The 26,348-nt window shown below is 43.3% G+C and overlaps 1 protein-coding gene across 2 annotated transcripts in view; it reads right to left on the bottom strand.

The window, feature by feature from the left end:
• The window catches only part of LOC124293394, a 124,309-nt gene extending 105,721 nt beyond the window's left edge, over positions 1 to 18,588 (bottom strand). For both annotated transcript variants that reach the window (XM_046734236.1, XM_046734237.1), the window contains exon 1: positions 17,041 to 18,588. In XM_046734236.1, coding sequence (XP_046590192.1) covers positions 17,041 to 17,704 — 664 coding nt within the window. In that variant the 5' untranslated portion in view covers positions 17,705 to 18,588. The remainder of the gene's footprint in view (positions 1 to 17,040) is intronic.
• Positions 18,589 to 26,348: the final 7,760 nt, after the last annotated feature.

Below are 26,348 nucleotides of genomic sequence, written 5' to 3'. Positions count from 1 at the left end.
CCCCCCATTAAGCACACATATAATATACCGGTGATTACAAAAATTTTCCGAGCTTTCGAGTCTTTTTGACCCTCTGCGCTTTTCTGAAGACCGAGTTAAAGATATGTGGGCTACGGATAGGCTTGGAGGTAGAAGGCCTACAAGTGCAGTGCGAGAAATCGTTCGTTTCGTCGCAGCTGTGCCTAGAGCGGGTCAGGATGCCGCGATGCCGGGCCGGATGGAAGGACGCACATGTGAGTCGCGGGGTAGGCAGCAAGACTGTTTCGCGTGCAAGACACGGCCCTTAGGGTCACTCGCGGCGTGGCGCGGGATGCCATCCTCCCTCCACACACGCGCAACGGTCGGCTTGCATTTATACTCCAACATGTCGGAGGTACAGATGCTGGCGGGAAACGGGATGGGAATCCGTGACGTGGGAGTGTGTGGGTCTACACCTGTTGTCGTTCACACCTGCGTGGGCAGCCGAGTCAACTGTTGCGGGACTACCGGTAAAAAAGGGAGATTATAATAAGTTGAATCGGGCATTACGCGTTAGTAGCAGCAGGGAGACCCTGCTGTTTCGGGAAGAAAGGGAAATGGAACGTCAGTATCATCAATGGGAAGCTGGCTAATTTCTTGCCTATCCCCATCACGACAAATTATTTAGAAAAGTCACGGTAGGGTTAAAGGTTAGTCAAACAGAGCCCATGTGGACATAAATTAATTAATTAATGGAAATGTGGTACATATAATTGTATGACAATACGATGCGGCAAGCTGCTCGAGACAATTAAATGAGACGACGCGGCGTGCGTGCGAATATTTCGCCCAGCTTCCACGTTCCGAGTATCGCTTCCTGGCCCCGAGGCCTAATACAGACGCCGACGATGATGGATTACTCCCACCAGGTGTTGGGATGGCGCGAGGGACGAGACTGGATAGTTTCACACTTTGTCGTAGCGATTAATCGCCTGCGCCAGCAAACAGGCGACGGGAAGTATTTTACATGTTGATATTTCGATTGCTTCTCTCTCCCTTATTGTTATTATTGTTGTTGTTGTTGTTGTTGTTGTTGTTGTTGTTGTTGTTGTTGTTGTTGTTGTTGTTGTTGTTGTTGTTGTTGTTGTTTTTGTTGTTGTTGTTGTTGTTGTTGTTGTTGTTGTTGTTTTTGTTGTTGTTGTTGTTATCATTGTCATTATTATCATTATTATTGTCATTATTATAATTACTATTATTTTCATTATTATGTATGTTACTATTATCTTTGTATTGCTCAAATTTTCTCATGATCTTCTCTGCTCTCTATATCTCCTTTATTCTCTTTTCTATATTTACTCAATTTTCTCTGTAAATTAGGGTAGTTAGTTATTAAGATATCTGATCGTGTATACCGTTGCTCATTTATACCCAAGGGTCTCCGCCCTAGTATAATAAATAAATGTTCTACTCTATTCTATTCCCTCTCTCCATCTCTCTCGCTTTCTATCTCTCGCTCTCGCACTTCCCCTCCCTGCCTACCTCGCTCCTTCATATATTCCTGTTTAAATTCAACCGAATCCTTCACCAGATGTGAGTAATTCTTTGTACATAGTAGTCATCGAGCGTTCTTCTTTACTACAAGTCTATGTGATGAAACCGTGTGTGCCAGAGAGGGCGCATTATGTTCTTACCTTTCTCTGTACACATGACTGTTGTCCTTGGGGGATGCTTATTCCATGATGTCTGATAAACGCTTCTCTCTCTTCCTCTCCCTCTCCCTCTACGCACTCCTAGCTGTAGTCACTTACCCTTTATAACTATCCTTACTAATGCTGAGAATTAGTCCTAAGTTCTTTCTGTACCTAGCTTCTAAGTTCGTCCAATATTGCGATGGATTATAATAATTTCCTATTCTACTCTCCCTCTCTCTTTCGCTCTCTCTCTCTCTCTCTCTCTCTCTCTCTCTCTCTCTCTCTCTCTCTCTCTCTCTCTCTCTCTCTCTCTCTCTCTCTCTTTCTGTTCTCTAATAATTTCTAAATTTATTCATTTTCATAGCGATCTCCTTTAAATCCAATTCATTCGTTGTTTGTGTAATGCAATACGTCCGTTGCTGTATTTTAGAGAATGGCGCGTGGTTTTAATTGGCCGAGGAGGAACGTTAGAGCTCATCTGTCATGAGGAGGGCTTCCGGCACCTACCGAGTATCACTTTCGCAGTTCTATCGGTCTTGATGTTAATGCTACGAATGTAGACATTAAATTTTGGGCCAAAGTACCTAGTTCCGGCCGTCGATTCGCGATAGCAGGTGAGATAAACCTAGTTGATTAATGATTTCTTCACTGTTCGGAACACTTGTGTGAATTATGTAATTTTCATGTTGAAAGCAACGCGTATCTATATTACTTGATTTTCATATGCATTCCAGTATTATCCTCTTTTGTGTGTAAATCAAACACGAAACTATGAGAATGCCGTGTTTCGCCTATTTCTCCCGGGAGTGAAGAGTACGCGCAGGCGTAAATGTCACGACGATATTTTCCGAAGAGAACATTGCTCTCACAGCGCACATTCGACGCAGGTGATTCATGCTGGCGTTGAATCAGCGGTATATCTATATCTATAACACTCAATTTTTCACAATATTATACGTGAAATGCACGGTACAGGTATCACCGAACGATAAACGTTATACGGCCAACGAAACGATAAAACCAAACAAATACTTACCGCACTTCCCACTCCTGACGTACAACATTTAAATTGTATGTACTGTACAGCGTCATGCTGATAGTATTTTATATCTACATAAAATATCCCAGTCTTATCGTAATTCCACGCGGGCGACGATCGATGTATCGTACGTAGTGTGCTTCGTAAAAGCTGAGTCAAGCAGGGATACGGCCTAAAAGATATCGTAATTATTCATTATATCGATTAGCCATTTCCATGCCCCGCTCGGTCGGAAATCAGACGGAAATGAAACATCAAAGATTTGCGATAATACTCCCGCAAATATCGTCGATTACAAAGGATCTGTGCCGCCGGCTCGTGGTCACGGTAAAGCAGGTTATACGCATGTTTTATTTCAACTGCCGTGGCTTTTTTCGCGATGTCGAAATGCGATCTTGATTCCATAAATTTTTAATAGATCAGCCATTTCTGCACCTATTCCAACGGGACTGATCTTATTGGTCGACACCTTACCTCGTCAGAAATTGGATCCGAGTGGCATATCGTATCGATCATATTTAGGAACGTTCTTAGTCTCTACAAGTGCGTATGTGTGAGGTGAGCAAGAATGATTGTATTATACCGCAACGCAAGATCACAACGATTTTATGCTTCGCATGTACTTTTATACTAAGGAAGAAAAATTCCTAACAACAAGTGACTACATTTAAAGATTATGAGTCAGACATAAATATTGTTATTGATGATTACAAACAAAAAATGTTTCACACTATATAAATGAAATTATTCACTTTCAAATATAATCTAATGTTTCATAATCGCTGCGATATTTCCAATTGAACCTTTACGCAATCGTATCCTTTCAGACATTATCGTGTCCAATGAGTTGGTATTTCTCCAATAATGGTGGTACGTTGGTTGAATCCACAGTATCGTCCATCACACGCTGTTGTATTATTTTCAAGTTATTAGAACATCTAGATGTGATTCTTGTTATCAGCCATTTAAATACCACTGTTTAAATCTTTTTGCAGAGATGGTTGGTTCACAGAAACGTTACGGTCCTACGACCTTCTTAAATTGCGTTCGGTCAGCACTTTTTTAGTCGACTTATGAAGTCAAGTACGGAAGTTGAGTATTTCATTTATATGCATATGTAATATCGTGTTAAAGTCTACGTAAAGTTTGTACGTATCATTCCCATGGTACTACAAAAATGAAAAAGATTTTAATCAATAATCCCATCGATTATCTGCATATTATTTAGAACCAGTTCCAGTTCACTCGTATACAGAACGAGGCTTGGTAAGTTTCGAGGAGTTGAATGAAGCTGCAAAGACTTGAGATAGACCAAACCACTCGTCATAGGATACAAGGCAAAGTAATTGTGTAACGGCACGCAGTACAAAGCTTGGCTCTTGAGTTTTTACACTCACGCAAACGATGCCGGTACCGTGTGCCGGTATACAATATAGCTACAATTACGTCAATTGTTTCATCCTCAACTGCTTGCGTTTTTAGCATTTATACATAAAAATTATCCTCATTTTTACGGAGTGTGGCCCGATATACCATGTCAGTTCCTCAACATCTCTCAAGCCCAGAGTTTTTCTTGCACCTCCTCATCCTCATTCGTTATAATTTTCATAGAAATCGCGTGACTTGGCGAGTAAGTTGACAAGTTCGAAGACCCGGAATAGATTGACATGACTTGATGTAAGCTCCATTCGTATTAAAATGACTTGGAGTCACTTGACACGTCGTCAAGCGGTTTCATATGACTTCAAGAATTTTCGAATACCTTTAAAAGACTCGACTCGACTTCAAGTGGTAACAATTACTGAAGTTATGCAACTGCTGTAAGCCGTGCATATCCCTGACATGAAGAATAGGTAACCGCTTGGGTAAATCGCACGAATGGCATCGATCACCCCGTTAAAATGCAGCGATAAGTAAATAGTCGGATATACATCAAATTGTCGTCTATGGCGTTGAATGTAACAACATAAATAGCGAATTTAGCTGTCAAACCGATCAAATTCACGATTATGCGGTACAATGTAATTTTATTTTTAATTTGATTTCAATGCAATAAATGATTTAAAAATAGACTAAGTATAGCGAGTATATTTCAGAAACCATGAACTGCAGGTAGGAGCGCTAGCCTTCTGCCTCAGCCGGGTCTTGCTGGCATTTAGGGTCCGTAGATAATTGGACGTGGGCCTTAATGTTGTTTTAATAAGTGGATAAATAAACATAAGCATAAGCATGAAACGTCATTTGAATCCGGATGTACCCGCGATGAGTGGGCTTTGATAACTCAGCAACCATACTTGCTTTTCAGCCTGTTAGGTGCAGGTACTTACCGGTGTGTCTATAACTCACATTCTACTCTTCACTCTCCACGATCACGTGCCCCCTGTCGCTCTGTCTCTCTCTCTCTCTCTCTCTCTCCTGCTCTGTGTTCGCTCCCCTTTGTAAGTGTCTCTATACAAGCACAGTGGTATGTTCGTGAGCATGCTATACAGACGAACGTAGAATTACCGGCGCATATACCTCCGATATTCTTGTGCTGTTATGTGGTATATCTATACCTACGTGCACCGCCGTTGTTCCTTTACAGTTCCAACGAAGCGCTTGTATGATAATTATGCGGTAAAACGCGGCTCGTAGACCCGCCGTGGAGGAAGCCTTCTCACGAATATCTCATAAATTAAGAATCAAGAGCGAAGCGAGGATTGAGACGTGCTCAGGCCACGCACAATCAACATCGGACAACCATTTCTTGCACCAGTCATGCTACTTGCCATCTGCGTATATCAAGTATTAATTACGTCATATAATACGGACCTAGTCCTTTTGTCTGCACTCGATAGCTCGCTAACGATTTGTGGAAACTACAGATACCTACTTTCCTTAACATTGACACGTCTTTAAGTAATTTCAAATGACCATTACTTCAAGGGTCGAATTGACTTGCAAAACGTGTCGTTGTTACGGAAATAAAATTTTGAATCAGTCAGATCGGTACTCGAACTGTGCTGGGTCAAGGTATCCCGGAATATGAAGAAAAACCCCTTATTCATGAGCGTAACAATGAAATTGAATCATCACTTTCATAAAACTTTCGTAACCACACTGTGATGAATCCGAGTAAATCATTCGTTAGCATGCTTATTTTGCTTGAACAAAGATGATGAATTCAACACCTTTGGTTGACTGAATATAATTGCCGCATAGGTAACTTACGTAAGTAAATAAGTTCGAGCATTTCGGAGCATCCGGCACTTCCGATCTCCGGTATATTCTGAGCAATTCTTTTACCATATTCTTCGGTTATTTGCTTTTTTTTTTATTTTTTATTACTGACAAGGGACTGGGTATATTATATGGGAATTATCTATCTATATATATATATATATAATATAAATATATAAATTTCAAGTTTTTCTTCAATTTTAATTGAGAATAACTTTTGAAAAATTAAATTGAGGCAAAAATATGAGGAGATCTTTTTTGTAGAATATTAAATTTCCTTTAAGAATCTGTCATGATCTTTTTTATACATTCATTGATTCGTTAGTCACGAAATTCCAAATTAAAAAAGTCAAATCGAGAAATTATATCAATTTATTAAGCTTAATTACTCGGAAACGGCTTGTCTGACAAAAATCTATAATCAGACCTTTTTTGTAGGGAATTTAATTTTATAAAGGGATAAGTGAACATAAATTTTTTCACTTCAATATTTCGACAGTTCTGACGTGAAACATCAAATTATTACTAAAAATCAAAAATAGCGATGATAGACCTCTTAAAGTTAATATTAAGGGCTTAAAATTTCATGAAATTTTTTTTTTTTGCCATACTGAATGATATTCTCAATATATTTAAAAAAAAAAAAAATAGTCAATTTTTTTGGCCCAGTCTAATATATACATATATGTATATGTTCGCGCGGTTCGCGAGAGAGGGTTTGAATCTGCACGGTTGGAGGAAAAACGCAGGGTGGTAGATAAATAATTCCACCTTCGGTATTTTCGTAAAAAGAATAACACTTTTATTCACAAAGACTGAATTCGATTACGTGTGTTGAGTCCGCAAGCGATACGCGTATCGTCGCGTAGCCAGACGAATCGTAGCTAAACGGTGTTGTACTCGACCGAGGTACGAACGAGGCGAAGCGTACGCACAGAGAGTGGAAACCGAACTCTTCTATCCAATGTATCCAAAATATCGGCGCACGGCCCGAACAATATATATATATACATATATATATGTGTGTGTGTGTGTGTGTGTGTATGTATATATGTATACGTATAAAATGTATGTCGACGTGTTTGGGGCGTGTGAAAGGAGATGTAAAAAATCTCTGATCATCCGGCTATGCGTACGGTGCCTGCGTGGATAACTTATATGTATATACGTGTGCCTGAGTATGGATATGTGTATTTAATACATGTATTGATCGTATCCCACGATCAATTACGAAATTAATTGGCTGGCGGGCATCCAGTAAATCAACGAGAGTATACTTGCCTGCTGTAACAGCTACTGAATTCGCTAATTGTCATAAGTCTAGGGGACATAGCGAAACGATACGTGTCAAATATTTTTAATTGTTTCCACTTGCATTGGAAAAAAAAACTTACCAAAAGTATGCTCATAATGTAAAATAGTAGCAATTGTTTAAATTCAAAGACAAGAGAAAGAGAAGTGAACAAATTAATGATTTTATCCTTAAAACTGTTAACAACATCAATATAAATTTCAATCGATCGGCGGCACGAATTACAATAAAAATTGAGGTTTTCCGAAGCATCGAATAGCACGTCACTCTTGACCCCGAAATCAGAAAAAAGTTTCACACCTGCGCGGGCATAAATTAGGAACTGTGAGTTGAAATTTCTTCAATTAAGTACAATATGACGCGGCCAAGTGATAAAAATAATTGAAGATAAGGTTCTCGCTTATAATTGGCCCGCGGGGTTAATAGTCAGCGGCAAGGAACGCAGGCTATCCTGAGAAAGCATATACGTATTACACCTACAGCACGTTGGCACGCAATCATTGAGGTGTACATGCTTCGCTGTGCATATTCAAATTAAACTTTTTATCGCAAATCGGACTTCCCCATTAGGACATTATCTATGGACTTACGTGAAGATTTATCGAAACGAATAGACAGCGCCAAATTATAACTACACATGCTCGGTTGGTCCGATTTACACAGATGTAATTATACATGTTTTTAACGAATATGCATGAAATCAGGTGGAATAAATATTCTATCCATGACTTCAATTACTGCAAGATGAATGCGGTCACTTCTCTTTCTCTCTCACTCTCTATTTTATTTTTAATCTCCCCCGTGCTGCAAGATATGAATTGTTGACATATTTATATCAAACCTTGTGATTACGTAGCACGTAGTGCGTAATTATTTCCGGATGAAAATGGAAATTAGATCTTTTCAATCGCAATACACTTTAGACAATGGTGTACTATGGCGAATTGAACGTGGAACCAGCAATCATGGCTGTTCGCCTGTTGGTGTATAGGAAGAAATACGATAACGAAGTGATAGAAAAACAACCGATAAAGAAGCGAGGGGTGGGGAGACAGATAGATGGACAAAAAGATAGATGGATATATGCATGTATTACCGAAGTAAGAAACCAGAGATAAAAGTATAACCTTCTCGGATACCGAGGATGGCGAACATCCAAGTAGTTTGTGAAATATTACTTTATGCCAAAAAGTGCGATATCCCGTCGAAAACGGCGTCCCGCTACTTCCCGACAGTTTCGGACCATGGAAGGGCTAGCTATCACTTTGTCGGCGAGAAAAACCACGGGTCTTACAGAGCTAGCAAAAATATTTCATGCAACGAGGTAGGTACGGAAATCGACAGGCACCCGCCGACTCTCATTCTTTCTTTCTTTCTTTCCCATCTCCACGCCTCTCGACTCCCTGCCCGTTCATACCCAATTCTTCTTCTCTCTTCGGTATAGGTAGGTACACACATACAAATGTAATTGCATTACTTGGTACTACCGTGTGATGAACACCGCACGCCATGTGCTTACTTCTATGCAAATCCGTGCCAGCGAACAAAGGCTGAGACCTCCGAAGAGCACCGTTCATTTACACTGCTTTTAAGACGTCGACCAAATGTAACGTCCTCGTTGTCCCACTGCCATAATCAGATGCCATGCATTCATTGGACATGAGATAGGTAATTGCCAGGAATTGTCAAGAGGCTGCTGTGCGACAAGACGTTGATTATATGTACGTTGAATATGACGTTGTTATACGTTTACGAATAATTCGATCAAATCATACCTCGGGATAAAATTATTAAAATATAAATTTTCAACTAGTCACGCATAATCCGTTATTCTAACAGAGCTACAAGTTTTCATAAAAGCAACTAGAAATTCTGATTTGTCTTCGTACATACAGAATATACGTAATTTTAAACATATGTATCGATGCGTCAATAATTTTTTGTGCCTTTGTTTCCGTGTCACGCAAACGTAGCTTACAGATACGCATACCCGAATGGGTGGATAGTTATTCCAAGAAATGATGATAAATGTGTCAATATAAATGTGCATAATACCCGCATCAATTCCCGCTAACCATAATTAAGTACGTACAAAATTTATATCGTGGGTGTAGATACGGCGGCTATTCCGCATAAGATAAGCGGATAAGCATATATACGCTTGTTACTACAGACTCAAGCTGTTAGTCATAATATCAAATATGCAGGTTTACCAAAGAGATACCAAACCATCTAAATACAATATTTTCCAAGATTCAGGCATTTTCCGATCACGATTATCCACCAATAGTTGAGATCCTGGGCGCGAGAACGGTTTAACCTCACGATCAGTCGAGTATTACCCCAATTTGATCAAAATTAAATCGGAAGACTTTGTGATAGGTAAGGATGACCAGAAATAATCGATTTTCAATTACATAAATCTATTATTTTTGTTTCGATTAATCTAATATAATCGATTATTTTTCGAAACTCGATTAATCGACCGACTCGATTATTTTTCCTCACGATCGGTTCTCGTTTTTTTACTCCCATGAACAACGCGATGCAATATCAATTAATTAATGTGATTAGAGTATCAATTATTATCATTGTCTTACTTACTAATTATGAGTACCTAGTTGAAATAACAAGTGAAAGTGAAAAATTTACACCTGAAATTGAAAAATATCTTGAATGAAACTATTAATTATAAAAAAAAAAAATAAAAAATTCCCGTTATTAACATCACATACTGAAATTTACGAAATTTTGGTTTCATAGGAACCGTTTCAAAAAAATACGAAATAATCGATTAATAGATTAATTTTTACCTATTCAATCGAGTTGTGTTCCATTATTTTTTTGGACTTGATTAATCGAAGCATCGATTATTTTTAGCTTAGTGGTCATTGCTAGTGATAGGTACTTTGGGTATTAAAAATCAAATACTGCACTTCTTATTTACAGATCGGATCCACGCCAATAATGGTATTTCACAATTGCTCGATAAATGTTAACACCTTTCTGTGAACACCTTTTCATTTGAAGGGAGATTTGAATCGTTTTGCACGATTGAGTGAACTTTATAATATTTCGTTCCTAATTGTCACTGAAAATTTATTGGATAAATTTTTTAAACATTATTTTACTCCAATCAGGCCTAGTATAATGTTTCAGTATGAAAACTGAAGTAATCAGTGAAGTATTTTTATCTTCATTGTTGTAATATCGAACTATCATTTGCATGCGGTATAAACAACATTTGCAGACGAATACTCGTGCATAGCGTACCTACTTGTTTCACGAATATCACCAGTTTATTCAATAAAATGACGAAGTTTCATGATTTTCTTTGGATAAAAAAAGTTTTTCCAAAAAGTAGCACGCTGAAATGGAAAGAAAAAAATTAATTGTTTTTAAAATGCCGCTTATTCTTCTTCCGCTTATACGCAATAGGTCGCAAAGGTGGTGCGCTTCTAATATAACCCTATAATAATAACCCTATGTGATTTCTCGGGAGACGCTGCCCATGGGACGGACAAAAATACGGGTCTAATGAAATTCGATCTAGTTTCACCGGTTCAAATTTTATCAAGATCTGTCACCCCAGATGATCGTCCTCCCCTCGCTAGTCCGGATTAAATCGTTCTTGCACCGAGTCTTAAATTTTTTATAAATATCGCTTTGTATACGTGAATCGTCATTGCGATAGAGCTCTCGACCGACGCGATTGACGTTCGATTCCGTCGCCATTGAACGCAAGGATGCAGCGGGTGACCTCTCCTCTTATATCCTGACGTACCAATATTGGGAACAGGACGTTTACGGAAGTAAATGCACCACGGTTATAAGATTCTATTACAAGATCCGGCATAATTTTTATCCCCGCAATAACAGTCACATTTTTTGATCCGTTCCCGACGAAATGAAAAACCAATTAGATTCGCGCGTAGATCAACCCCCGAGGTGAAAGAAATCGTCGATCAAGATCGTCTCCGGGATCGTAAAAGTCATGAGATGCAGGACCAGGAGAAGAAATGAATACCGAAAGGGGTAACCTAGCAGGTGAAATGTACCACGCAATCCTGACGTCTTTGTTGCGAGATCTTCAGAGATTGAAGGCAGCAGCCTGGCCGAGGTACAATACCCCGTACACGCGCGGTTGAATAAAAAATAAGAGTGAAAGGGTTATACCGCACCTTACCCACCGCCGCCAAGAGGAGCAGACACGCGCACTCGTCCCGACCGACGAATTCAAGGGCCAAATCCTGCCAAGCACCTTATACATATAAGAACTGCAGCAACAACGAGTCGGAGAGCTAGACCGCGAGCCCCGATCGGGACTCGAACGAAGGATCAAGGGGTAAAGGGGCGAGCAGCACGTGTCAGACCCGACCCTTAACCCCTCCCCACCCGCCCTGCCTTTATACCTTATGGTGAATCTTTGAAGAATCCGGTACGCGTGTCGCGGCGATTTAGATGGGCATGACAGGGGCAGGTAGACAGGGTCGGTTCTATCGGTAGGTAACCCCTGCATACCCTGTCGCAAGGACGGGGCAGAGCCGAGTCTGCGGCAAGGAGGGAAACGCACGAGGCGGCGGAAGGAAGCCAGGTAGAAAGGGTTTAACCTGGTACCTGCTGCCATGCCGTGTGGTCACGTGCCTCGAAACACTATCGCGGCTCAGCTTTATTCGGCGGATACTTCAACCTCTCACTTGCACATCGCCCCCCCTTCCCGGCACACGCCGCCGTTACCCAGGTTGACGACCTACGCCCAGGGACGAGAGGAGGGAGGAGAGACCTACGACCCCCGCGACCTAGTCTCAAAGCCGACCGCGGAGAATTCGCCCCGCGAGGTGTCCTTCTGTTGTGGCCTACCTAGACGTAGGCACGCTCGGCGTAATCGAAAGCCTTGAATCGCCGCGTCGCCTGGGCCGAGTTATGGAATAAAATTAAACCCTGTAACTGCGTATCGCTTCAGACATCCGATATCATGTGGCATACACCACCCTTTATACAGAGGCACGTATAACACCCTGATTACATCCAGCCGGATAAGCTTCATCTTTCACCGACACCTCACTGCACCTGCAAAACTGGAATGTGTGATTTCAAATTTTTTTCCGTAATCCTCCACGCAACCCTGTCAGATCAGATAAGCAGTTCAATTTTATTTCATTCAATCCCAGGAATTAAACTGTTACGAAAAACTGCCGCCTAGTAGCTGATAAAAACGATAACAGTATTGTTTACTGTCCAAACCTGAATCGGCGGACGGTTAATCACGATTGTTGCATATTTGAATTTAACACGGGCTTAAGCGATGCTGGTCGTTTGCGCATGCCAATAAATATATGTATACCTACCTATAAGCAAGTGGACGAGTGAGTTCATAAGTGAGCGAGCATCCGACTGTGTGATAATGGTCAAACTTTATCGCATGGTTTGCTCACGCTTGCCAAATATAGATATGGCTAAAATTTTCAACCTCAGTCTAACCATATGGCGGGACCTCGGAAGATCCGTCGGAATATCTTAGCGTGGGTGAAACGTGACGATGTATAAGGGCTTAATCGCTGTATCGAAAATTGCAGGATATTGGTGAGTGCAAGTTTTTTGAAATGAAAATCTATAATATGAAATAAAAGCCATCGATGCATGCCTTGGACATAATTTTTCCCGTATATATGTGCCGGCCACAAGGTCCTTGTTATCGGGTCGTTGGGCGACTCAACGCCTCCAGCGTATACGAGGTCTGCGTACTAATGGGAGGAGGGTAATTTAAATACACACATCGTGTCAGCGGAAAACTGTGAAGCGCGATAAAAGCCGTTGAATTACGGTGAATTAAACCCTATCGATAAAAAATGCGTCTGCACCATCATTGTCGTTACTTTCAAATCTGCTGGGGAAAGTTAAATGGAAACATCGGCTGCAATGGGCACTTGCTCGGTGTTATAAAGGTACGGGCGCTCGCATCTCTAATCAATGAGTAACGCACACATATGTGTTCATTCGCTTTCGTGAACTTTGGTCCATATAAATGTTATAGGTAGGTATAAGTCTGTCTCCTGCACAGGGGTTTTCACACGAACGATATCGGTGTAATAGTATACCGAAAACAATCATATTATCACGAGTATCGCAAGTGAACTCATAAAAACTGGTCAAGGTCAACAACGGTACTGCATGAATCGACTCATGTAATCATATTTTTCGTTTGATTGAAAATTGCTTTTCCGGTTTGTCTTCATTTTCATTTTTCGGCACAGTGATACAGATAATTGCTAGCAGGATGATCCTCAAAGTAGAATTCGACAAATTCGGACTCAGCTATCCCGTTAATCAGTTTAAAATAAATAAATAAATATAACTTACGAAGCACCATTCTCTTTGTCACGTCTGACCTCTCACGCAAGTTGCCTGAATTTTGCAATTTGAAATACATTGGTTATTAGGTACAATATTTCAACTTACCTTTTACCTCAGGACTAATTGTTTGCTAATAAATTTGTAACTCTGAGAAATGAGTGACCATTGATACTACTATTTGGTTAAAGTCTCGATAAAATCATCCATAGGGCATTATGTCGCAGTTGTACGCGATTTGAGTTGACCTTTCTTTCTTGGTATGAGGAAATATCGTAGCGAAAAATTGTGAATCTTGAAAAATGTAATTAACACAATACCTACAGCTACCCGTGTCCTATGACAAATATCCATAGATCGATTATTTATTTTGAAGCGGCTGTGAAATGAGGTTACCCGCTGCAGGTTCCTGGTATTTTATTCCATTATTATTACATATTACGGATGCAATGTTGAATCTTTATCAACTCGACATCTTTCGGCCCTGATCGAATTTCTTTATTCAATTTTGAGATAATAATTTGTCACCTTGAAAGAAATCAGATTCAAACGATGTACAATTGACAAATAACGTCTGTTATACGCCATAACTATAACATATAAGATTATGCTAATTTTCTTGCCAACCAGTACTATCAATGCACACTAATTTCTCATAGAGATTTTTTTGCAAATAATAGGTAACACATCGAAATGTGTGCTGAAAACGAAGTGAAACGAACCCATTTTAAATGACAAGGTTCACCCGTATTGCGCAAGGATTTAAGGTTGAGGTAGAGAACTGTGCTCTGGAAGAAATTTTTATTCCTTTAATTGAAACTGATTTAGGGTGCGGCTTGATCGAGATTCACTAGAGTAATCTACAATTTCCAAGAATACCTTGATAACCGTAACGATCGCACATATCGCAAATGCATACCAGAAGACTGAACGTACATACTAGGAAAGCACGATCGTGATTCGACTTCCGCCGTGCGTTTATTGTCCCAGTGATGAAAGGTACGGGGACGCGGAACGGAAGAGTCAGATCGTAAGCAGGCCTTGTAGAACGAAAAATCTCAACGATCGGTTTCGATAATCGGCCATCGGTAGTAATAATAAATAATAAGTAGTAATTAAAAAGAATTCTTCCGAGTAGGTACGAGGTAACAGTGATATGCGTCAACACGCGTTGTACGAACTCGGAAAAGATAGTCGTTTATTCTTATTATACGTATTTGTCGCGTTTACCTCTTATCGATAATCGACTAATCTTCTTTCAAACTATTGCGCCATATCTTGGACGCGTTCATTCGAGCCGAGGCGAGCCGGCTATCAGTTCCCCTGCTGTTTAACATCTACATAATTATCATCGCTTGTACATTAAAAAAAAAAAGAATGTAAAAGGAAGAAAAAGAAGAAAAACGCAATTGTCAACATATTGACACAGCGTACAGCTAGTGTCGATCATGACGAAGATATACCGACTAGGCCCTCTCCCCTGCTCCTCCTCTGCTCAGCCGCCGAGCGATTCAGGCGCATAAGCTGGGCCCTTATCGCTCTTAACTTCGTTTACTTAACTTTGTTTAAAAATCAGCAGATACCGACCACCTATATAGATAGGAACGCGAACGTGCACGCCACATGAGCTGATCAGGTAGAATGTCGTGGAATATTACCTTAATCTCATGGTATTCCAATATTAAAAATCCAATCTATTGTTAAAAATCACTTTGAATTCGACGTCTTTATTTTTAGTGCAGTCTCATCTTGTATTGAATGGATGAGGCAAACTGCGGATATCTTAGCATCTGAGTGACTCTCGACCTCTCATTTTATCCCTTTTCCTTACTTTGCAGTGCAGGTATAGCTTATAAGTACCGTTCATGTTTAACGACGTTTCACTGATTCATGAAATATTTTTTACTTCCGAGTCCCAGTGCCATAATTTCTAGACTTTAAGTTATGGCTGTCGAGACGGCTGTAAAGAGACGACTGTAATTCATTATGTTTCATCATTCCATTCATATACTCATGAAACGATGCACTGTTAATCCGACTCATATCACTTTGTCAACAAAAATTCCAAAGAAATTGACAAGGGATCGTGAAAATATTATAAAAACGTCAATTCCAGAATACGGATTTTTGTCTTCACTTTTTTTTTTGGCAGAAGTTTGGCTGACGTAAGTATTTGGTGATAGTGAAGCGGTAGCACCTAACTGTTGTAAGCTCACTCCGACTGTACGTGTCCAGAGTCCGCGAGACCGCATACTCATGATAGGTGTGGTAGAGCAGGTGCGACTCTGGTATAAATTTGTCAGGTGATTTGCCAATTCATTTGGCAAAATTACTATTTTCAAAATAAGATCTATGGATAACTTTTCGTCGCAATGTTGAGTGAAAGAGTTCAAACGCCGACTTGTATTTTGCTATCTTGCATATTATCAGGGTGGAAGGTAGTAAAACGAAAAGCATTGAAACACGGTTCAGAAATATTCAACTACATACGACTCCAGATATTGCAAAGTTTAGTCCTGAAGTGGACACGAGAAAGATTGACGAAATCGGTGACAGTAAAGAAACTCTGCAATTCTTGAACTGAAGACAAGTTAGGAGGACGGGATTTGAGGGCTCTTAGCTTCTCTGACCGTAACGTTGATATTCGAAAAATCTTTGCTAAAATTATGTGAAAAATTTCCGGGATGTTGAATTCACGTATATCGGACACATTTTTATGAGAAAATGGAACTTATGCAGAATCATAATAATCGGTATTATCTGCAGGCTGGAACCCCTCTTCAACAAAATTGCACAAATTCCCCATGATGCAGCTGCACATCTTTCTCAGTCGTATTCCCTCAGTTTTCTGTAACGAGTTTATACGCGAAGTCAATGAAAAAAATTCGCCAAAGAAATCGACGAACGTAGGTCAAACTGAAACATCCTCAACTAAAGAACTTGATTCGAGGGGTCGGATTTTGAGCGGACAGATTCGATGTCACATTATTCAACGTAAGGATGTGTTGGGTAGAAGAGCACAAAAGCACCAATTGTTGCCACCGATATTTTTTCACGCATCATCCTAATATACCTGTACACCTACGCATATGTATCTAACCTTTGTGATCCAGGTAAATAAGATCGGACCGCTCATACATAAACGGTTCCCTTGGTGCGTAATACTGTGTGTTGGGTACAATGCGGTGGATTTGACAGTGGCACGGCGTTCCGCCGGGCGGAAAATGAGGGCGACGATTATTACGGCAGGGGCGGAGGGGGGGGGGGGGGGGGGTTGGTAACGGCCAGAGCCTCGAAACGCTCCGGTAGAAGGGACGAGAAGAGAAGAGAAGGGAGAACGAGATGTGGAATAGAAGAGATACATACCTATAGAGAGGGAATAGAATAAGAAAAGGTAAGAAGCCGCCGTCGGGATGAACAATTAGCTGCCGAGGGTTGAGAGAATGGTAAGACGGATAAGATCGACTCACCGGTATCGGTTCCGTGAAGTGGTCCCGTCGGGCTTCCGCCGGTCGAAACGCCTTCGTCTTCGCTTCCGCTGTCGCTCCTCTCGCTGGGGCTGTAGCTTCTCCTGCTGACGGCGCTGCTGCCGCTATTGCTGGTCAACTTCTGTCGTCCTCCGAGGTTGTTATTGTTCCTACGGGGTGTCACCGCCCCGCCCTGAAGCCGCTCGTGCATCATCCTGACGGCGGCCTGAGCCGCGACGTGGGCCCTCGCCTGGAGGTGCACGGCTCTCTGCTGCTGGAGCGAGCCGACCGAGAAGTCGAGGGGCTGCTCCGGGTGCTCCTGGGTCCGGGACCGTGACCGGGATCTGGAGCGTGAGCCGGCCCTCGCCAAAGCCGTGACCGGGGTCGCGGGTGGGTCCTGATGTTGGACCCCACCGGGGGGGTTCCACCACTGGTGAATACCTCCACCCTGGGCAGACCGCCAAGCCTCGATCGTATTATTGTTCGTCGGGCTCGACTGGAGCTTCTGCTGGTGAGTGAGTCCCGGCTGGTGCAGATGGTGCTGCTGCTGAGGGTGATGAGGCTGCTGATGGTGCTCCTGGTGCTGCTGGGCCGTAGGTTGGCCCGCCGAAACCGCCTCGGTCATGTTGTTGTTGTCGAGCAGGTGCATGTTCGGCGTTTGCGTCATCGGCGGGGTTAGGCTCGACAGAAATGAAGCGGCAGGTACGAGTACCGGAGGCGGAATCTGCCGCTGGACCGACCTCGCAGCCTCCGCGACCCACCGGCGTACCGCCTCGCTGTCAAGACCCGCCAGCCCTGCACCGACACCGTATATCGTACCTTTCACACCGGGTGTGTTGCCCACTCCCGGTAGAGCGAGAATCTCAGCGCCCGCCACGGCGAACTCGGGGTCCGGACTCCCCGCAAACGAAGCCGCCACCTCCGCTAAATCCACCTTAGACTCGGCGGGACTCGTGTCCAATATCTCTTACGTTTCCTCGGCCCCTCTGAGCCGCACGCCTGCCGATCACCCTCGATAGTGTCCACCGATGTCGAGGCTAGACCCTGTCTTCACCCTCATCCGTCCCGTTTCTCGGTTTACTCGCCGAAGGTATAACGGGTGACGATTTTCTTGTTCGTGGGAGAACTCGTTCGGCACCGCCTCCTTCCCGCACTAGTTCACTCAAACCACCAGAATCAACCAAAACCACTGCAGGTATAAACGGCCGAAGCCCAAGGCGGCGCACTGATCGTCACTCGGCTTCTGCCGGTCCTCGCGGTGCTGGAGAACGTCACCACCCACGCGCGTGAATAATACTTGTTCGCAATGCGGGATTTACCACTGAACCGATGTTAGCCGGCCACCCGGGCCGGTTGTCACTCTGGGAAGGTATTTAATGTCGGGTAACGCGTTGCGCTCGATCCTTGAGGTGCTGGGGCCAAGACGCCGTCGCGTTCACTAACCCGCGGGGCGCTCTGTTATCGTTACCGAGGGCGCGAGCGCGGGCGCGTGCACGAGCGAGAGAGCGAGCGAGGTGCGTCGACGGGGATCCGGGAGTCGGTGCTCTCGCTTGCATGTGTGCAGCAACACTACGGCGCCCGAGCGGGATCCCGGCGTCACAGGGCGACGGGGGCAACACCGATGGCGAGGGCACCGCCGATCATAAGGTGGGGGAGTCGCTGGGCAGGAGGAAAAAAAAGAATATTGCCGAACCTGACCGACGGACGATCGCCGAGGTGGGGGAGACGCCCGTCTCTCTGACACACGGCGGGCCGACCGCCGTCGGCTTCCCAGATTCCCCTGACGGTGGGGAGCTTCCGGATGGAGGGGAACCCGGAGACCAATCCAGCGCCGCCGCCGTGCCACGGCAGCTCCGCCTAGGAGTCCTCCTTGGCATCCTCCTCCTCCTCCTCCTCCTCCTCCGCCGCCACCGACGCCGCCGCCGCTGCCGCTACTACCGGGAGGTGCGGGCGTACGCCGATGCCCTCCACCTTCTGCATAATTCCTCTTCGCCACGATTCAGCCGCATCGCCACACCGCTGAAAGATCTGAAATGTCGCGGGGAGCTTTGCATGGTACACGGCTGACGAATCGAGCCTCCACAGGTATAAAGGGCCCGCTGGGTGAATAAAGGACCCCGGGAGCCACAGCCTTCCACCTGATTCCGAATGCTCAGTCACATGTGACAAGCCACAAGTAGCTGTGAAAAGAATGTCCGTCGTTTCGATTATTACGTACTGGAGTGGTGGGCTTTGCTGCGCGATTCGTTTCGACGAGTTAACCGTTCATTCAACTCCTGTGCGATGTCGATGCGAGCCTTTGCCCCCCCCCCCCCCCCCCCCGCCCCTCTCGGTCGCTCTCTTGATCTCCGTTTCGCTGTTTCTTTCACTCTCTTCGACGAAGATTTTCTTACTGATGAATACGATGGACCATACGGCGTATAAACGAAAGTTCTTCAATTACGAAAATCAATTTCTGCCTGCAGAATTTAGCGATATTGAGGCCTTTATACACCAGCTATAAGGGGGACGAGGGTGAAGGCGAAGGCCGGACACCAAGCGCTAGACACAGCATCATCGCTCTGTGTGATGCAGTGTCTCCTGAATGGCCGTAGTATACGCGACGTATACGGAGAGGACGAAAACGGCACCGGCCAGATATAGTAGGATTAGTGCCGAGACGAATCGTTGAAGGCGCCCTTGCCCACCACCCCCGCATCCGGCCAGCCGCCTGCAGTATAAGCTTAACCCTCTCCCCGGGTTACGTCTCTCGTTTCATTGAGACTTCTCGCGTCTCTCTGCCGAGACTACCCTCTTTGCAGAGAAACGTGTTACCAAAGGTTCTTATCAGCCCTGATACTCTCTCTCTCTCTCTCTCTCTCTCTCTCTCTCTCTCTCTCTCTCTTATTTCACTCACGTCTGTTGTGTTTTGTGTATTGGCAGTCGTGTATGACGAGATTATAGGTAGCTGCCGACACGCGAATATTTTTGCTCAGGTGTTATTTTTGATAATGCGCATTAATTTCCCTCAATGCATGTATGCGGCCAAGTTCCGTAATGAATTTTAGCGGTTGTTAATAAAAATAGCCATTAATCCGTGCAGAAAAATAATCGTGCCTTTCGTAATACTTTTAATGTCTATTACTATCCAGGCGTTACGATGGTAACAGCAAACGCTATGAAATTCAATAAATACCCTGCCGTATGTTTGTCAATTAATATAACACATGCGTAGTGAAAAACTTTCTTATCGATCAGATTAACGATGGATTAACGAAGATGCAGTAGGCCACATATTTGACTGCACAGCAACTAAACAATCAACCCTCGAATGCAATTTTCTGAACCTTTTTTACCGTAGATTTTATCTGTTGGCCTCCACCCCTCCTGTACCGGCATGTTCATTCATCGAACCGTGTAACTGCAGTAAATCACTTGAGTTGCAACACATATCGGGTCCAGCTTGCTTTAACCTGTGTTGTATTTGGGGATAGGTGCGATTGCAGCGCTGGGGTCTCCGCATTTGTTGTTGAAGAATAACAAACAAATGGACAATTCCGTGAACAACGCGATTGGTTACAAGCATATGACGATAACGTATCGCGCCACCTTGCAAGTGTGAGAATCAGCCCGGGATAGACCAGCGTTATAACAATAGCAAGCTGAGCCCTGGCGTAGCCGGGTCGTCCTGGTAAGTTCGTCAATGAAGCAAATTCCTTGTACAGGTTCTACGTATAGTCGTAAATATATATATATATATAATATAACGCAGCACTGCAGGTGCAAGAAGGTGACAGCAGTCCCTGTGATTTTATCTCGCATAGCCAAACTGAACGCATGTTATAGTTATGTCGTACTGCAGAGTTGCGTTTGTTACCCTGCTCTCTCATGGATAGATACCTGCTACGTTTAGTGGGAGGCTGCCCTTCCCTTCCCTCGATGATCCTGCGTAGCTGTGCTCAAATTCATCGTCGGTCTTCACTTCAAGTATGAAATCCAAAGTTACGTTACGCGTGTCTTCTTATTTTTCTACCATCTGGTTGAACCTGTTCCGTCGGCTTACGAAGCAATTATAATTTACTAGCATTGTGAATGCTATAGCATACCGTCGATCGGCAGAAAACGAACGTCTGTATTTCGAACAACTGAACGAGCGTAAACTTGGATGAAGGAAGAAGAAGGTATAGATCAACCTTGATCAAGGGGTGCTAAACCGCAGTTGCGAGACGATACGCTTATACCTAATACGCGTGACGGAAGATACGAGCGATAAGGGAGATTGAACTCCGAAGAGCTAGCTATCGCTGCAGGTACCACGCACCGCCGAGTTCTCGGTGTTGAACGTCCCAGCGACGCTATATTTCTACGCAACTGCGTCGGGTCGTCCACTACTCTTGCACCCAGGAGGCTCGGGTTCGATTCCCTGGGTGGATACGTGTATAGGTGCAGTAGCGGTATGTAAGGTGGACGTGCATTCGCCGGTGGAACGAAGGTAGGTATGCACGGTGCAGACGTACGAGGGTGTCCCGAAGATTTGAATTCAGCATGCGCAGTGTCCACGTAAAGATGTTTTAAAGTGGTTCTTATTGGTCATAGCGCGACGCCCTTCCCTATCTACCCTATACCACCGCGGGCCCCCCACCGCGAACCAGCTACCCTCGACTTATTCCATACATGTAGGTATAACCTGCCCTGCTTGCGGGTGGGAATCCCCTCCACGCGGGATCGCTGCACGTACCTCCGCGTTCCTCTTTTCAACCTCATTCCACCCTCCCGAACCACCAAGCTCGCAGCTCCTTCCTATTCCTTCTTCACACTCTTCTTCGCGCCCCTGCTTATCGCAAACTCGCCCTCCCCGATGACTCCTTATTCCTTCCTCTCATCCTCGTCCTCGTCCTCCACATGCTCACCTCCTCCCATTCAACCACCTCCTCCTCCTTCACCTCCTCCTCCACCACCTTCTTCTCCTCCTCTTTTTCCTCCTACTTCCTGCCCCGCTCCGCCAAGCGGGGAATAGCTCGACTCGAGTCGCGTATTGATTTTAATGACGCCCCTCCCTTTCGAAACGCTTGCTCGCTCGTTCGCTCGCTCCCCAGCTCATCCAAGAGAAGAAAGCGCAAATTATATCCTCCAGCGAAATACAAGCTACATCTGTTAGCCTGATATCCACTGCAAGCTAAGTTTCATACACAACGAATTCTGGCTTGAGATGTTACCGAAAGCCATTTGCAATTACGACATGGAATATTCATCATATTCATTTTCATTTGCTACAACCTGATTTGAAATGTATAGATGAATTTTGAAACTGTATAAATGATTGGCAAAGAATTTTCTTGTTGTATACAACGATATATCTAACGGGACAACGATGCGCTTATTTGCGTGCAATACGATTTGAAGAGATCCGGAATGAACTGATACTGTTACCGAAGATGACCATGTCGTAAATATGCATGACGAAAACGCATCTTATATTAGAGCTAAGAAATCATGGTTCATGAATCACATGGTTCATGAATCACAATTCATATTTACTGTCCATGGACTACCACCGATTCGTTTGATTACACTCAATGCATGATCTCAAATGAAAACAGACGTTGAAATAACCTCTTTGTACATAATGGTTAAGCTGTAAATAGCTTTATCGTTAGCCGGAAAATTTTGATATGGAGAATGAACCGCTTGGCTTAGCATCACTCAGCGTGGTGTAAGGCTAAAGAAAGAAGAGTCGGAGGGAGCGGGGGAGGAGTCGTCGTGTTAGCAGCCTGAAAGACCTTGCCGTTTCCCTGCCACTGTATAAGTAGATTTGGCACGTGATTCCAGGTAATGATTAATTACATCATGGCGTTATTCTAAACTTGATATTCATACCTCAGCTTAATTTCGATTAGCTATCCAAATTCCCAGTTCGAGTCTCGACGCAGTAGTACTTGAGAAATTGCACGGCAGGATTGGTATTAGTTATGTTGTCTCCCTATAACTTTCAGGCCAATCAGCTTGTTTCAAAAATAACCCGATATTCGTTCAGCATTTTCATGTTTTGGTATTTCTCGTTATGATCTTTGTTTCGTGAATATTCGCGACTTATCTAGAGAATCCAGCACGCATGGGGAAATGATCTGATCAGCTGGTCGTACGCGTATCGACTTACAAATTGTTGGAACAATTACGAGTTACATACAAAATTGCATCAAGAAGCGATACCACCGACATTTATTCAACCAGAAAAAGAGGAAGAGAACAGAGGAGAGTGAAAAATTAAGTGACGTTAGCGGATTCGGTAGACCTGACCTAGTTTCCACCGATCGTAGAAAATCTCAGAACAGCTGCTTTAAGACCTTGAAAACAAACTCTTGTCCTTAATAAAGAATAGAGAAAAGTAGAACAAAATGACAAGGCGTACAAAACTAAACTCTATGGACGTGGTAAGAGTCGTGCAAAATGAAAAACTCTCATAAATATGAGACTCTTTCGAATGGAAATGATTATGAAGGTACTTTCTGTTTGGTTTTTCTCCTGGTTTTTATTTTTTTTTTTCTATTCTTTCACTCCACCTTTCTTTTTGTCATTCACATACCGAACTGTACGTGACGCACGAGACTCAAACCCCTAATTTTCTGCCCAGCAGTCTCCTTTATTCCAGTGCTGTACGTGGATGGCGAAGGGATGGCGAAAAGATGGAAGGGGAATCGAAGCTGGAAAACTATGGAGAAAGTAGACGCATTCGGGGAAACTGGAGAGAAACCCATGCAGGCTGTGGAGGCCAACGTGAAGCCGAATCCATGTCGAGCGAATAGCGGTTGAGAAAATCGCCGATCGATCTCCCTACAATGGCATATACACAGATGCGTACGCAATACGTACGGTCTCAAATATCAAGGACGCGTTGCAGGGAGACCTTATTTAGAGTGCGTTGTTGAACCCGAGGAGCAGGAATTTTTACGATTTTCGGAGAAGAAAAAAGCAAAATTGACGGGGCACTCGGAATTAGAGGTAACTCCGGCTCCCTTGCCCCCAGTCACCCACGGCTAGTAAGAGGGTGGCTACTACCTGCTAGTGGTTATGGCTGGGTAAGCAGATGCTCTGCCGAGTATATACGTATATAGTGTATACATATCTATGTACGGGGCATCTATGAGTCTGCCTTCGTAAAACGGTATTTTTACAGAGTTCGGATTGGGTCAGTGTGAATGCAGTCGCAAACCTATAAGATATCCTGTGAGACATCGATCCTATGGATTGCTCATAGTATTGGACAGATCTTTTGTTTATTATCAAATCTATTTCAAAAAATAATACGGAAAAAACTATTTGTAGATCGATAAATATCAGGATCTTGAAAAAGCATTTCTCTCTGGATATTTTTTTTTTTGTTTCAAGACTTGGTCAGTACTGGAATAAATTCCCAGACTGACAAGCACGTGGTGTATTTATGGTATTTATAGTCAGTTGTCAACAATCCACTATTTATTTTCTCAACAAACGAGCTACTCATCAGAGCTTTCCGTTAGAACTAGAGCCACTTTCGCTACTGCGCATTATAAGACATTATAGGGTTGCTAATTAACCATGTATGAAAGAATGTAGAGGTGTCACAGACAGGGATATTAAACTATTATCATCCCAGAATGTACAATTGAACCTGATACATGCCGGTGTACACTACAATGGTTTACTCAAAAGGAATTTAAATCTTGGTATGCGCATATGTGCATATAACCATATGAGCCAACTATCAATTACTGCTTAGATATACAATTTCATCATTCACATCTGGTTGTACGTCTAAATCTGGAGGAGAGTAGAATTTTTTATTTAACAAAGAAATTGCAAATATGTATTTTTTCAAAGTTATTTCACATAATGAATACGAAATTCGTAAGTCGAGATCGGCCTCGTGCAGTGTCGTAACCTTTGTACAGACAGGCAACAGGTTAAGAACGCCTTGAGCTTCTTAGGTTCATTGTTACAATGTCAGCTATTTTTCAAATCTTCTGGGTTGTGTGATTTACAATTTTCAACTCGAGCACTATGCCCATGAATGAACATGGGGTCCTGAAGGTGTTCGAAAAACTTTACGACTCAAGCTACAGGTAACTTGAAAAAACACGTCAAACTTCTCGGCTAGCATCATTGTTCCAAGCAATACTCAAGGAATACAGATTGATAGATGCCTGTGCCTGTGTGACGTGCATTGCGCATTGAGTATATACGAATGAGCAGAAGGTACAAAGCCTTAAGGATGAGGGACTGTTAGGATAAACGTAAACCGCTGGAGATGAACCTCCGAAAATTCATGTTTTGAGTTTACCTCTAGGTAATAAGAAACACTCGTTGTAAACGACTTGGTAGTTCTAACGGTTCAAGGAAAACCCGTGATTTTTTTTCTTTTTTTTTTTTAAGAAATTTTCACTGCAACGGTACCAACCTTTACCATTCCACAATTATACTCTTACGGTAAATACGGGCGTACCGTATATAAATGTATAGCCGTTATATACCGGCAGACGCCGACCCATGAAGCATTGCCGTCATAACGGCGATAGCAAGGAAATAAGCTTGTTTTACGGTCATCCGTCACAGCAAGGGTTTTTTTATCCCACCTGCAACCCTCGAAAATATTCTACCTTTGCGCGTTGGACAATATGAGCTGCCGCTCAGTTATTGACAACAATGCACCTACCTTGTCAACTCAAACGGCTCTTATAAAATGTACCTACGTTTCGATTTTTGCGGATAACGTAAGTGCACCAGTAACTGACACGCTTAGAACCAATTATTAACCCAAATTATTTTCCATAATTATAAATTTACGGTACGAATTTTGAGTTTCTCGGTGACCAAAACCATTGCTCGATGGCTGGAGACAATAAATTAATTTGTTGGTAATTTTAGAATGAAGGATCGAACAGATACATCCAGCAAAGGTCAATAACTGGTACATTTACCTTACGTCCATTTTCGAGATGCCGTCAGACTACATACCTATTCCTCGGAGGTGATCCGGTACGCGCAAAGTACAAAAAGCATCCGGAGACCGTGGCGCTTGCTCTCGCGCTGGCGGGACTCCGAGATGCGCAGTATTAGTTAACCGAGGTGACCTCTCGTTCGAGCACCGCTTCGCTGCCCTTTATCAAGCGGAATATTCACTGGATTAGGGTAATTGGACGGTTGGCGCGCTCCGTGCTACCGACGTATGCGCACGATGATATGTGTGTATCATATACTCTGCACGTATGAAGCGTGCCAACCGCAGCGACATACCCGCGGCCACGCGGCCGAGACCGAACGATCTGAGACGCCGCCGTGGATGTGCCGCCGTCTCT

This window comes from Neodiprion lecontei, chromosome 3 (genome assembly GCF_021901455.1).
Source record: "Neodiprion lecontei isolate iyNeoLeco1 chromosome 3, iyNeoLeco1.1, whole genome shotgun sequence".
NCBI classification, from domain to species: domain Eukaryota; kingdom Metazoa; phylum Arthropoda; class Insecta; order Hymenoptera; family Diprionidae; genus Neodiprion; species Neodiprion lecontei.
This window is presented reverse-complemented; position numbering and strand designations above follow the sequence as displayed.